Here is a 12,671-nt window from a genome sequence, read left to right as displayed (position 1 = left end):
GCTATGCTCACTGAGACTCCCGCTGAAATCCCATGCTGTCCAGCCTTCAACTCTCCATTTGGGACCACTCCTGGCAGGCTTGGGACCATATATCGTGACAGGGATCAAACCTGGGTTGAACATATGCGAAGTGAAACCCCTACCCACTGTTTTACCTTTCCAACCCTTGAGTTCCTCTTTAAATAACTTAGGACAGTGGGCTTCAGCCAACAGTCCACAGGCTGGTGCCAGTCTATAGATGTGGAAAGTTGAAGAATAATGATTTAAGGCTTTAGATAAGCTGCCTCATAGGGCCATCTCACTCCCCTGCCAGGTCTTACAATTTCCTTCTTGCTTCCTCTTGTAACACCGCAATCAGCAACTTCGAACTCACAGTCAGAGCTGAGAGAAGAGCTCTCTGTCTGATCCATGGATCCAAGAGGCCTTTAAGAATGTGCTCAGGGGGCGGAGTGATAGTACAGCGGGTAGGGTGTTTGTCTTGCACGCGGCCAACCTGGGTTTGATCCCCAGCATCCCATATGGTCCCCCAAGCACTGCCAGGAGTAATTCCTGAGTGCAGAGCCAGGAGTAATCCCTGAGCATTGCTGGGTGTGACCCAAAAAAGAAAAAAAAAATGCTCAGGCTGATTTTGGGGAGGGGTACATTACTACAGCACTTACCCTCAATGTTCTTTATCTATTATTAATTATTTCTGTTTTATTTGCTTATTTGGGGCCACTTGTCAGTGCTCAGGGGCTATAGTGTGGTGTGGTGCTCTGGGGAGAATTTATGCCATGCCAGGGATAATCACTTTACATGCAAAGTGATCTCCCAGGCCCTAAATCATTTGCTTTAATTTCAACTAGAACAAAAACAATGAGGGCAAGCACTTCTGTTCCTGAAGTACACTCACATGGAGAAAGTACTCCAGAGTAAGGGAAATGGTTCAGCAGGCTGAGTGAGTGTTTTGCATGGTAGAGTTCATGGGTCCCCAGCACAACATGGTCCCCAAGCACCACTGGGAGTGAACCCCAAGCGCTGAGCCTAAGGCACATTATTTAACCTTTATGTTCAGTTTTCTTACCTGTGATATGAGAAGGAGATGGTGGTTTTCACCTGGAAGTGGAATGGTTTGAGTAAGGAATACAGTGTGGGGTTGGGGTACAACTTTGCATGCAGGAACACTGATTTCCCTTTCCAAGACCCCAGGGGCCCCCAAGCACACCTGAGAGCAATCCCTAAGAACTGAAAGAGGAGTAGACCACAGCATTGCCTGTGGTCTCACCAAAAAACTGAGGAGCCTACCTGCTTAAGTGCTTAGAGAACAATGTCTGGCACATAGTGAATACTAAATAGAGTTGTAGTGATTGCTGTTATTATTACTATTAACATTTCTAGGAACTTTTATTCATTGGATTGAATTTTTAAAAAATTTTTGTTTTTATGAGGGAAGTATAAGCACAAAAGTGTATAGATCTGTAACTGTACCCTCACGGTGATTCTCTAATTAAAAATAAATAAATTTAAAAAATATATTAAAAAAAAAAGAAAATAGGTTTAAAAATAAAATATTTACTGATTATAATTTAAAAAAAAATTTTGTTTTTATAAAGTTGTTCACAGTGATTTATTACATTCAGTATTCCAACACCAATCCCACCACTACTGTACCTTCCCACCACTATTTTTTTTTTCTTTCTGGGTCACACCCAGCGATGCTTAGGGGTTACTTCTGGCTTTGCACTCAGGAATTACTCTTGGCAGTGCTTGGGGGACCATATGGGATGCCGGGGATCGGACCCGGGTTGGCCGCGTGCAAGGCAAACGCCCTACCCGCTGTGCTATCGCTCCGGCCCCTTTCCAATCACTATTATTTCCAATTTTCCCAACCACCACCAATGCCTGTCCCAATAGCAGGCCCTGTATAATTTATTTTAAATTGCATGTTATAATTTGCTATAAATGATCAAGAAAGGTTTTCTTAGAAGAAAATGTGTGAAGATTGGAACCTTTATTTTTTATTTATTTTTATTTTTTGTCACTGTCATCCCTTTGCTCATCGATTTGTTCGAACGGGCACCAGTAACGTCTCTCATTGAGAGACTTATTGTTACTGTTTTTTTTTTAAATATGACAGGCTTTTTAAAATTTTATTTTATTATTATTATTTTTTGCTTTTTGGGTCACACCTGGCAATGCACAGGGGTTAATCCTGGCTCTGCACTCAGGAATTACACCTGGCAGTGCTCAGGAGACCATATGGGATGCTGGGAATCAAACCTGGGTCGGCCTCATGCAAGGCAAACGCCCTACCCGCTGTGCTATTGCTCCAGCCCCTTGTTACTGGTTTTGGCATAACCAATACGCACGGGTAGCTTGCCAGGCTCTGGCGCTCGGGCTCGATACTCTCGATAGATTGCCGGGGCTCTCCAAGAGGGCCACGTGAAAGGCGAACGCCCAACCACTGTGCTATCGCTCCAGCCCCCTATTTTTTGCTTTTTGGGTCATACTCAGCAATGCACAGGGGTTACTCCTGGCTTTGCATTCAGGAATTACTCCTGGCAGTGCTCAGGGGGCCATATGGGATGTTAGGAATCGAACCCAGGTCGGCTGCGTACAAGGCAAATGCCCTACCCGCTGTGCTACCACTCCAGCCCGGAACCTTTATTTTTTGAGGGGAGCCACACCCCAACAGCACTCAGGGACCACTCCTGATGGTATTTTGAAGACTATATGACCCTGGGGATCAAACCTGGAGGGATTCACATGCCTTTGAGCCATCTTCCTGGTCCAAGTAAGAGTTTTCTTTATGGGTCACACCCAGCAATGCTCAGGAGTGGCTCCTGGCTTTGCACACAGGAATTACTCCTGGTGGTGCTCAAGGGACTATATGGGATGCCAAGGATGGGTCAGCCACATGCAAGGCAAATGCCCTACCCACTGTACTATTACTCCAGCCCCAGTAAGAATTTTCTTAACTTGAATCAAAACTTGATTGCTGTTAGTGACCCATCCTGCCACTCAGCCTCTGAATCAAGGTACCATGCTTTCAGAATAAGTTTGGGTTGGAGAGAGAGTACAGAGGTTGAGTCATTTGCATGTGACTCCTAGCATTGCTAGGAGTGACCTCTGAGTGCCAGGCAGGAGTAGCCCCTGAACACTGCCAGGTATGACTAAAAAAACAAACAAAACAAGTTTATACAGAGTTCTTTTCCTCTCTCTCTCTCTCTCTCCTCTCTCTCTCTCTCTCTCTCTCTCTCTCTCTCTCTGACACAGCATATCCAGTGGTACTCAGGGACTACTTTTAAACTGTGCTCAGGCATGACCCTTTTACACTGTGCTCAGGCATGACCTCTAGCAGTGCTTAGGAAGCCATTTGCAGTGCCCAGGATGAAACTACAGGTCATGCTGCATGCAAGGTGAGCATATTACTTCCTGTACTACTTCTCTGTCTCCCATACTCTGAGTTCTTACAGAGAGAACAGCAAGTAGCTTAAAGAACCTGTGGGGCCTGGAGAGAGAGTGCATGGGTAAAGGGTCTAGCCTTGCATCCCATTGATTGGATCCCTGACCACCAGGCCTTACTCCTGAGCACAGAGCCAGGAAATACCTCAGCATCATAGAATGTGGAAAGAAATAAGAAAGAAGAAGAAGAGCTTCTGGATTCTCAAACATCATAAACAATGTTGGAGGGCAGAGGGCACAACACTATCTTTGAGTACTTTCATCATATTCTCAAATGACTCAGAACCAACACCCTTCAAAAGAAAGAGGTCTGGCTTGTAGGAGATGCTTTCAGCAGACAGCCCAGAGTCCAGGTATGTCCAGATGAAAGGGGCCAATGTAGGTAGGTCTCTCTTTATTTTTTTTTTTTGCTTTTTGGGTCACACCCAGGGATGCACAGGGGTTACTCCTGGCTCTGCACTCAGGAATTACTTCTGGCGGTGCTCAGGGGACCATATGGGATGCTGGGAATCAAACCCGGGTTGGCTGCGTACAAGGCAAATGCCCTACCCGCTGTGCTATGGCTCCAACCCCAAGGTCTCTAATTTTGAATTGGATTCTCTAGTGGTTTTTGTGTTTTTTTTTTTTCTGTTTGGTTTTGGTTTTTTGGTTTGGGGGCCACACCCCTGAAGATGCTCATATATTACTCCTGGTTCTGTGTTCAGACATCACTCCTGTTGGTGGTCAGGAACTGTATCGGATGCTGGGAATGGAACCCAGGTTGATGGAGTACAAGGCAATCACCCTACCTACTTTACTATCTCTTCAGCCTCCAGAGATTGAATTCTTTGTATCATAGTTGTCTTGATTCCAGTAAGAGATAAGATCTTGGGAAATTCCTCTGGAATGTTGAAGCTCTGGCTAAGAGTATCATTTCAGGCAATGATTCCTGAGTGCCGAAGAACCCTGAGCACTGCTGAGGGTATTGCACAAAAAAGCAAAACAAAAAGCAAAAAGGAAAGAACAACCAAGCACACAGAACATACCTCCAGCCCTTTCTACCCATCTGGCTAAGGGAGCCTGCTTTTCTTGGGCTCCTGACTCGTATTGCCCAGCAGGTGGCACTACTATCCTGACAATGTTGGGAGCTTGCCTGCTGGGGAAGATTCTCAAAGGACTACTAGGCTATGTTGCCAAAGGTGCTGTTCTGAATTCATTCACAAATCCAACAACCACCTACTTTATCCAAGGCTCTGTTATAGGTTCTGGGGATGTGGCTAAGAGCAAACCTGAAAAAATTTTGTTTCTAGAAGTTTTATGTTTTACTTATCCTTTAGGTTTTGGGGGGCCACACTCAGTAATGTTATCCCCTCCTGTGTTTAGTAGTGAGTGCTGAGGATCAAACCTAGGCCCCTGGGGCTGTAGAAATAGCGCAGTGGGTAAGATGCTTGCCCTACACATGACTGACCTGGATTCAATCCCCAGCACCACAAATAGGCACCATCACATACAAATACCACACATGGCCCCCAAGCCCCATCATGAGTGCAGAGCCAGTAACAAGCCCTGAGAACCCCTAGATGTGAACCAAAGGTGAAGAAGGAGGAGAAGGAGAAGGAGAAGGAGGAGGAGGAGGAGGAGAAGAAGAAGAAGAAAAAGAAGAAGAAGAAGAAGGAGGAGGAGGAGGAGGAGGAGGAGGAGGAGGAGGAGGAGGAGGAGGAGGAGGAGGAGGAGGAGGAGGAGGAGGAGAAGAAGAAGAAGAAGAAGAAGAAGAAGAAGAAGAAGAAGAAGAAGAAGAAGAAGAAGAAGAAGAAGAAGAAGAAGAAGAAGAAGAAGAAGAAGGAAAAGAAACTATTTTAAAGTACACATAATAGTGGGGTCAGAGAGTAAACTTTTAACTTTCTTTTTTCTTTTTTGGTCACACCTGGCGATGCACAGGGGTTACTCCTGGCTCTACACTCAGGAATTATTCCTGGCCGTTCTCAGGGGACCATATGGGATGCTGGGAATTGAACTCGGGTCAGCTGCATTCAAGGCAAATGCCCTACCCCTTGTGCTTTTCCTCCAGCCCCAAATTTTTCCTTATTTTAAGTGTATAATTCAGTGGCATAAAGTTTTATAATCACCACTGATATTTTAATTATCTTAAGAAAAAACTCTACCTGTTGAACAATAACTATATTTTCCTTTACACTGACAACTTTTACCTTGTTTATTTGTTTTAGGGCCACACCCAGCAGTTGTTTTCTTTTGGAGTTACACGTAGGAGTGTAATGGTAATGGTTAGGTATTTTGTAGGCATAATCTACTTTTCATTCATTTAATTTTTTGTTTTTGAATCACACCCAGTCATATTCAGGGATTACTGCTGGCTTTGTGCTCAGGGGTCACACTTGGAAATAGGCAAGGAAATGTCTGTTGTTCTAGGGAATCAACCTGGTTCACTGCGTGCAATGCAAATGCCTGGGGCAGGAGGAGCGATAGTATAACAGGTAGGGTTTTTGTCTTGCATGTGGCAGACCCCGCTTTTATTCCTGGCATTCCATATAGTCCCCTGAGCACTGCCAGAAGTAATTCCTGAGTGCAGAGCCAGGAGTAACCCCTAAGCATCACCTAGTATGACCCAGAAAGCAAAAAAAACCAACAAAAAACAAAAAAAACAAGCAAGCGCCTTAACACCTGTACTATTTCTCCAGTCACCATAAACCTAGTGTCTTGGGGTGGGCAGAGGAGGAGGGTTTGGACCACACACCTGGCAGTGCTAGCATTTTTAAGGGGCTACTCCTGGTTCTGTACTCAGGAGTGACCTCTGGCGGTGCTGGGTGGCTCACTTGTGCTGGTGATTCCAAACCTACTCAGATGACTCAGCTGTATTCAAAATTTTCTTCATCTTGGGGCCAGTGCAGTAGTACAGAGGGTAGGACATTTGCCTCACAGGCAGCCAATCTCAGTTTGATCCCCAGCACCCCATATGGTCCCGGGAGCCCTAGGAGTGATCCCTGAACACAGAGGCAGGAGTACACCTTGAGCACTGCTGGATGCTTTGGCCCCCTGCCAAAAAAAAAAAAAAAAAATCTTTGCATGCCTTGCATGCCACCGACCTTGGGTTCAACCCCCTGCACACCGTATGGTTCCCCAACCCACCAGGAATGATTCCTGATCACAGAACCAAGAGTAAGTCCTGAGCACCGCTGGGCGTGGCCCCAAAGAACTAACAACAAAATAGATCACGGGATGTAGTTTTGCGGTGAAACACAATTGTTTGACACACTGGATTCCATTCACATCCATCGCAGAAAAATAAAAGGGAGGGCCTGGAGAGATAGAATAGTGGGTAGGCAAGCGGCCAACCTGGATTTTATCGCCCGAATCTCACATAGTTCCCCTGAGCACCGCCAGGAGTGTATTCCTGGGTGTGAGTGCAGAGCCAGGAGTAACCCCTGAACATCACTGGGTGTGGCTCAAAAACCAAACCAAGACAAAAGACCAGGCAGTACATTCATCTATGCTTTTTATCTTCTTTGCTAGCTTTGTGCAAGGCAAGCACTCTATCCGCTGTACTATTTCTTAGGCCCCCACGACTTTACATCAATTAATGATGAGTGCCCCCTCCGCGCAGACGTAGTAACATAGCAAGCCACGATTCACCCAGAAGGCTCAGGCTCAGGACCACTTAGATAAAGACTTGTCATTTCGGGGGCGGGCCCTGCGGCTCCCAAGCTCGAGAGATGATTGGCTGAAAGAGCACTTCCGCAGACACTTCCGACTCCCGGCGCGTCGTGAGCCTGGCAATTGGCTCGGCTAGTCTAGTGCGATGTTTCCCGGGAGTTGTAGTTCTGGGGGACGCCGGGAAAGACCGTGGTGCGAGTCCAAGATCGGCGGTTGCGTTTGCCCGCTGCCCCTGGCATCATGTCCCGTGTGGCGGTGCCCTGCCATGTGAAAAGCACCGTGGCTCTGCAGGTGGGCGATATGCGGACTTCCCAAGGCCGGCCTGGCGTGTTGGTCATCGATGTCACCTTCCCCAGCGTCGCGCCTTTCGAGGTGAGCAAGCCCCGTGGGCGCGACCTGGCCTTCGGGGCGGGGCTGACCTGGGAACCCGGGTGTGTCCTAGGCGTTTAATCTTTTACGAAAAGCTTCACTGCCTTGTCCTCGCCCTTGTGAGTCAGTTAACCATCTGTTCTTCCAGTTAATACATTTATTAGAACGTAGCTTCCCGGCCTGTTCTCTTCAACATTTCACCCCCATTTCGAGGACAGTACTAGCACGCAGTGTCAAGACTGTACAGGCCAGGTACTAAAAACTAAAGTTGGGAACCAAATGAAGGTGAAGAGTCAGTTTGTCCCTGGCCACTGACTGGGGGCCCTTAGACAATGAACCTGCCTTCTGTTCATTCCTATGATCCCTCCTGGAGATCAGGTTCCACCCAAACCTCATCAGACCTTTCTGTGGCTCCAGTCACCAGCCACCCTTCACATCAGTGGCAGAGTGACTGACACCAAAAGACTGCAACACATAGAATAAAATCCATTTACTAATGATCCAGCATTCAGGGACACTCTGTGCCTTGCTTCCTTCTTGGCCCCATCGGTTTGTCTTGTGGACACTTGTAGAGTGTGATTCTCTCTCCGAATTGCACTACATTGAGATTTAGTAGAACTAGTAGTAGTAGTAGTACCAATTTAGTAGTACCAATATCTTTAAAAAAATACTTTTTTTTTTTTTTTTTTGCTTTTTGGGTCACACCTGGCAATGCACAGGGGTTACTCCTGGCTCTGCACTCAGGAATTACGCCTGGCAGTGCTCAGGGGACTATATGGGATGCTGGGAATCAAACCCGGGTCGGCCGCGTGCAAGGCAAACGCCCTACCCGCTGTACTATCGCTCCAGCCCCTACATTTTTTTTCTTGAGTGGTTCTGATGAGTCCTGTCATGAGAATTGCTATAGCCAGGTCATAGCTCTGGCTATTCCAGGTCCTTTGCAATTTGTTGCAACTTTGTGCTATTTTAACATTCTCAACCTTTCCTGGGACACTTTTTTTGTTTGTTTGTTTTTTGAGTCACACCCAGCGATGCATAGGGGTAACTTTTGGCTCATGCACTCAGGAATTATTCCTGGTGGTTCTTGGGGGACCATATGGGATGCTGGGAATCAAACCTGGGTCGGCTGCATGCAAGGCAAACGCCCTACCCACTGTGCTATCACTCCAGCCCCTTCCTGGGACACTTGATGAATTCTTCCTCCTCAGCTTCATGTGTTCATTTTCTGCCTCCTCCAGTTAGGACTCTGACCTCTGGTTGCATCTTGGACAGGTGACAAAATCCACAGTCCTGATTTGTTTGCATGATCTATTCACTTAGACTGTTCTTTTCTCAGAAAGTGAATTCCTCTGGGCTGGAGAGATAGTTCTGGGGGCAGAGCACATGTCAAATGACCTGGGGTTGATTCCGGCACCATATATAGTCCCATAGCACCACTAATTCTCTGAGTTCAAATCCAGGAGTAGGCCCTGAGAGTCCTGAACACCACTAATTGTAGCCCAAAACTAAAACCAAACTAAACCCAAACCAAAATAATCCTCTTTGGATTCCAGTAGTTTCTTGGGCATGGACATGATTTGTAGTGGTATTCCAGTTGCAGGAAATCATGTTTAAGAATTACTACACAGCCTTTCTGAGCATCCGAGTTCGCCAGCATATCTCACCCCACACGCCGCCCAAGTGGGTGACCTGCTTGAAAGACTATTGCCTGATGCCTGATCCACACAGTGAGGAGGGAGCCCAGGAGTATGTATCGCTGTACAAGCACCAGGTCAGCTGGGATTCAGCCCGGCCAGGGCAGTCCAGATAAGGGCTCCCAAGAGGTCTAGAAACCTGGCCGGGATCTCAGGAGGGGAGGGTGAGGGCTATGGTGGCTCAGGCTCTGGATCTTTGGTAAACGCCTTGGAGGGAAAACTATTGTGGTCCTGGAGAGTCAGTAGCTGTTTGTTGCTTATCGGGAGGCTCCTGGCACTGAGCTGGGGCCTTACTGGCTCCTTGTGTGTATGTGTCAGATGCTTTGTGACATGACCAGAATCCTGGAGCTGCGCCTGATTCTACGACAGCCATCACCACTCTGGCTGTCATTTACCGTGGAGGAGCTTCAGATTTACCAACGAGGAACAAAGGTACGTGATTAGCTGAGAGCTGTCAGGCCTCTCCCAGATGTGATGGGAGAGCTGGGCAGGGGGGTGGCAGTATCTGGGTATGAGTGGTGGCATTCAGAGGCTTTCTGAAAGTTAGCCAGGTGGGAATACTGCCAGCTCATGATGAGGGATGAGAACATTTCCTGACCTCTAGGACAGTTATCCCTTTTTTGTTCTTGGAGCAGCTACCCCTTTTTAGTTTTTGTTTTTGACCCACACCTGGTAATGCTCGGGGTTTATTTCTAGCTCTGCTCTCAGAAACCACTCCTGGCAGTGCACAGGGGATCAGATGGAGTGCTAGGAATTGAATCTGGGTTGGCTGCGTGCAAGGCAAGCACCCTCCCCGCTGTAATTATCACTCCAGCCCTCCAGGTTACCTCCATTATTTTTATTTTTATTTTTATTTTTTTTGCTTTTTTGGGTCACACCCGGCAATGCACAGGGGTTACTCTTGGCTCTGCACTCACAAATTACTTCTAGCGGTGCTCAGGGGACCATATGGGATACTGGGAATCGAACCTGGGTCAGTCGCGTGCAGGGCAAACGCCCTACCCACTGCGCCATTGCTTTAGCCCGAGGTACCTCTTTTAAGCTGGAGCCTTGATGTCATTAGGAAATATTTCTTCCTCTTGTTCTTGTATTTTTTGTTTTTATTCGTTTTTCAGGAATTACTCCTGGCACTGCTCATGGGACCATGTGGGATGCTGGGAATCGAACCCGGGTCAGCCACATGCAAGTCAAATGCCCTACCTACTGTACTATTGTTCCAGCCCCCATTGCTTTTATTCTTTTAGTTTTTGTTTTGTTTTTGTTTTTGGGCCACACCTGACAGCGTTCAGAGGTTACTCCTGGCCCTGCACCAGAAATCATTCCTGGCATGCTTGGGGTCCATATGGGATACTGAGGATGGAACCTAGGTCAGATGCATGCAAAGCAAGTGCCCTACCCGCTGTACTATCGCTTAAGCTCCAAAGCACATATTTTCTTTTTGGCGGGTGGGGTTTGGGCCATACCCAGCAGCGCTCAGGGGTTACTCCTGGCTCTACACTCGAATTACCCATGGTGGTTCTCGGGGAACAATATGGGATTCTGAGAATCAAACCCCGGTCGGCCACAGCCATGTGCAAGGCAAGTGGAGTAACTGATGTTCTATTCCTCTGGCAACACCTTTTTCATTTTTTTGTTTGTTTTGGGATCACTCCTGACTCAGCACTCAGGGATCACTCATGGCAGTGCTTGGGGTTGCTGGGGGTTTAAGCCGGTTGTCCAAGTTGAAGGCTAGTGCCTTAGCAGCTGCACTCTCTCTGGCTTCATCTTCTTCTTGTTCTTGGGTAACAAGAGAGGTCAGGCAGCACGACTGCCTTTTGAGCCTCTTTGAACCCCTGCGTAAAGTTCTGCTGTCTGAGGCACAAGGCCCTTCTTTACTTCCAGGACCTTGGAATACGGTCCCCAGTGTTCTTTCATTTTACCTATCTCACGGTACTCTACTTTTGCTTTGCAGACCCCTTCAGTGAACTTCCCCAAGTGGCTCTCCCACCCAGTACCTTTTGAGCAGCCCACTCCCCTCCTTGAGGTAAGCACTCTCCCTGGGTAAGAACCATATAGAAACAGTCCAGCCCTGGGTTCATTTTTTCTGCAAGAATTTGGGGCTGGACCCTGGGCCTGTGGTTCCTTCTTTGCCATCTTCCTTCTGGGAACTTATTGAGATTTGAGGCATTTCTGTGTGGGGCGTGGTCATCCACTACAAATTAGGCGCCCACCCAACTCCACAGGTCTGGGAGTGTCACTGGTTTCAGTTGGAGTGCCCCATAGCCTAATGAACCTCTTGAGCTCAGAGAGCACTGTGGGGTGAGACCCATAGCCACTGACCCCTCCTTCTGGAGCAGGGTCTCCCAGACCCCAGCAGGATCTCCTCCGAGGTGCAGCAGATGTGGGCACTGACAGAGATGATCCGGGCCAGTCACACTTCTGCAAGGATCGGCCGCTTTGACGTGAGTGATCGTCACCCTCGGCTTGGCTTGCATGGTCCTGAGCGAGTCAGATCTAATGCTTTTTTCTGTTGCAGGTGGATGGCTGCTATGACCTGAATTTACTCTCCTACACTTGAATGACATTGCCAAGACTTTGGCCTTTTGAGCCCCTCCAGTCCTGGTTGAGACCACCAGGGGTTGAAGTCTTTCCTGCGTTTTTGGAGTATTGCCTGAATCCAGTTCTGTCTGGGCCATATTCACAGATCAGGATTTTGGGGGATTCACCATTGTTCCTTCATCATGAGCTCCTGGGGTGGGGTGGGGGCTGGAGGCTGGGGTGCATTCTGTCCTCACCTGATTGCAGTTCAACTTCAACTCTCCTACCCTAAAAACATTTCGCTTCTGTTTGCTAAGATTCTTCAAGTGCCCTCTGCCCATCCTGCCAACACGCACACTCGTGTCCTCTGCCTGCTGCTTCTCCCCAAGAGCGCTGGGCTGGGCTGGGCTGACCTACTGAACCTGTTCTCTGTAGTTTTCGGAGATTGCTGTAGCCATGATACTCTTACAGTTTGGAAGCTTGAGAAACAGGAGCCCCATTTCTTCCTTCTATTCCTCCTAGTGGTCTCCTGTTTCCCTTTGTGTTGCGTCCCTGAAAAGACATTTCCTGGCTGTAGTCTTCTGCTGCATTGCTTGGGAGTACAGCTAGGATCTTGGGTAGCCTGATTCTCTCAGCCTCTGAGCTAACACCTGAGTGTGTGCCCAGGTGGGCCAGCCCATTGCACCACAAACTTGGGGTCTGTGAATGAGTCCCAGGACCCATCTGCCATCTGACACAGCCCAAAGCACCACCTTGGCCCTTCTCCCACTGCCCTCTTCCAAGAGTCATGCTCAGAGTGATGATGGTTCAACTCTGGTGGTGGGTGGGTCTAGGTGAGGCTTTGGATGAGGCTTTTTAAGAAACTTAGGTCCCCTCCCACCTTAGGCTAGCTGCAGAGAAGAAAGCCCTGCTTCTCTGACTGTTACTGACTCTGACCCTGGGAGCCAGCATGGGGCAAGTGGTACTGGAACTGTGTGGGAGCTGGAAAGTTGGATGTTT

At 48.0% G+C, this 12,671-nt stretch overlaps 1 protein-coding gene across 1 annotated transcript; it reads left to right on the top strand.

Annotated features, from left to right (window-relative positions):
• Nucleotides 1–7,228: 7,228 nt before the first annotated feature.
• On the top strand, nt 7,229–12,184 carry NICN1 (nicolin 1, tubulin polyglutamylase complex subunit). The gene is made up of 6 exons (XM_004615246.2): nt 7,229–7,464; nt 9,056–9,232; nt 9,474–9,587; nt 11,107–11,178; nt 11,492–11,596; nt 11,671–12,184. The coding sequence occupies exons 1-6, from the start codon at nt 7,333–7,335 to the stop codon at nt 11,710–11,712; spliced, it is 642 nt and encodes a 213-aa protein (XP_004615303.1). The 5' UTR covers nt 7,229–7,332; the 3' UTR covers nt 11,713–12,184.
• The last annotated feature ends 487 nt before the right edge of the window (nt 12,185–12,671 follow it).

This window comes from Sorex araneus, chromosome 4 (genome assembly GCF_027595985.1).
Source record: "Sorex araneus isolate mSorAra2 chromosome 4, mSorAra2.pri, whole genome shotgun sequence".
Lineage (NCBI taxonomy): Eukaryota > Metazoa > Chordata > Mammalia > Eulipotyphla > Soricidae > Sorex > Sorex araneus.
This window is presented reverse-complemented; position numbering and strand designations above follow the sequence as displayed.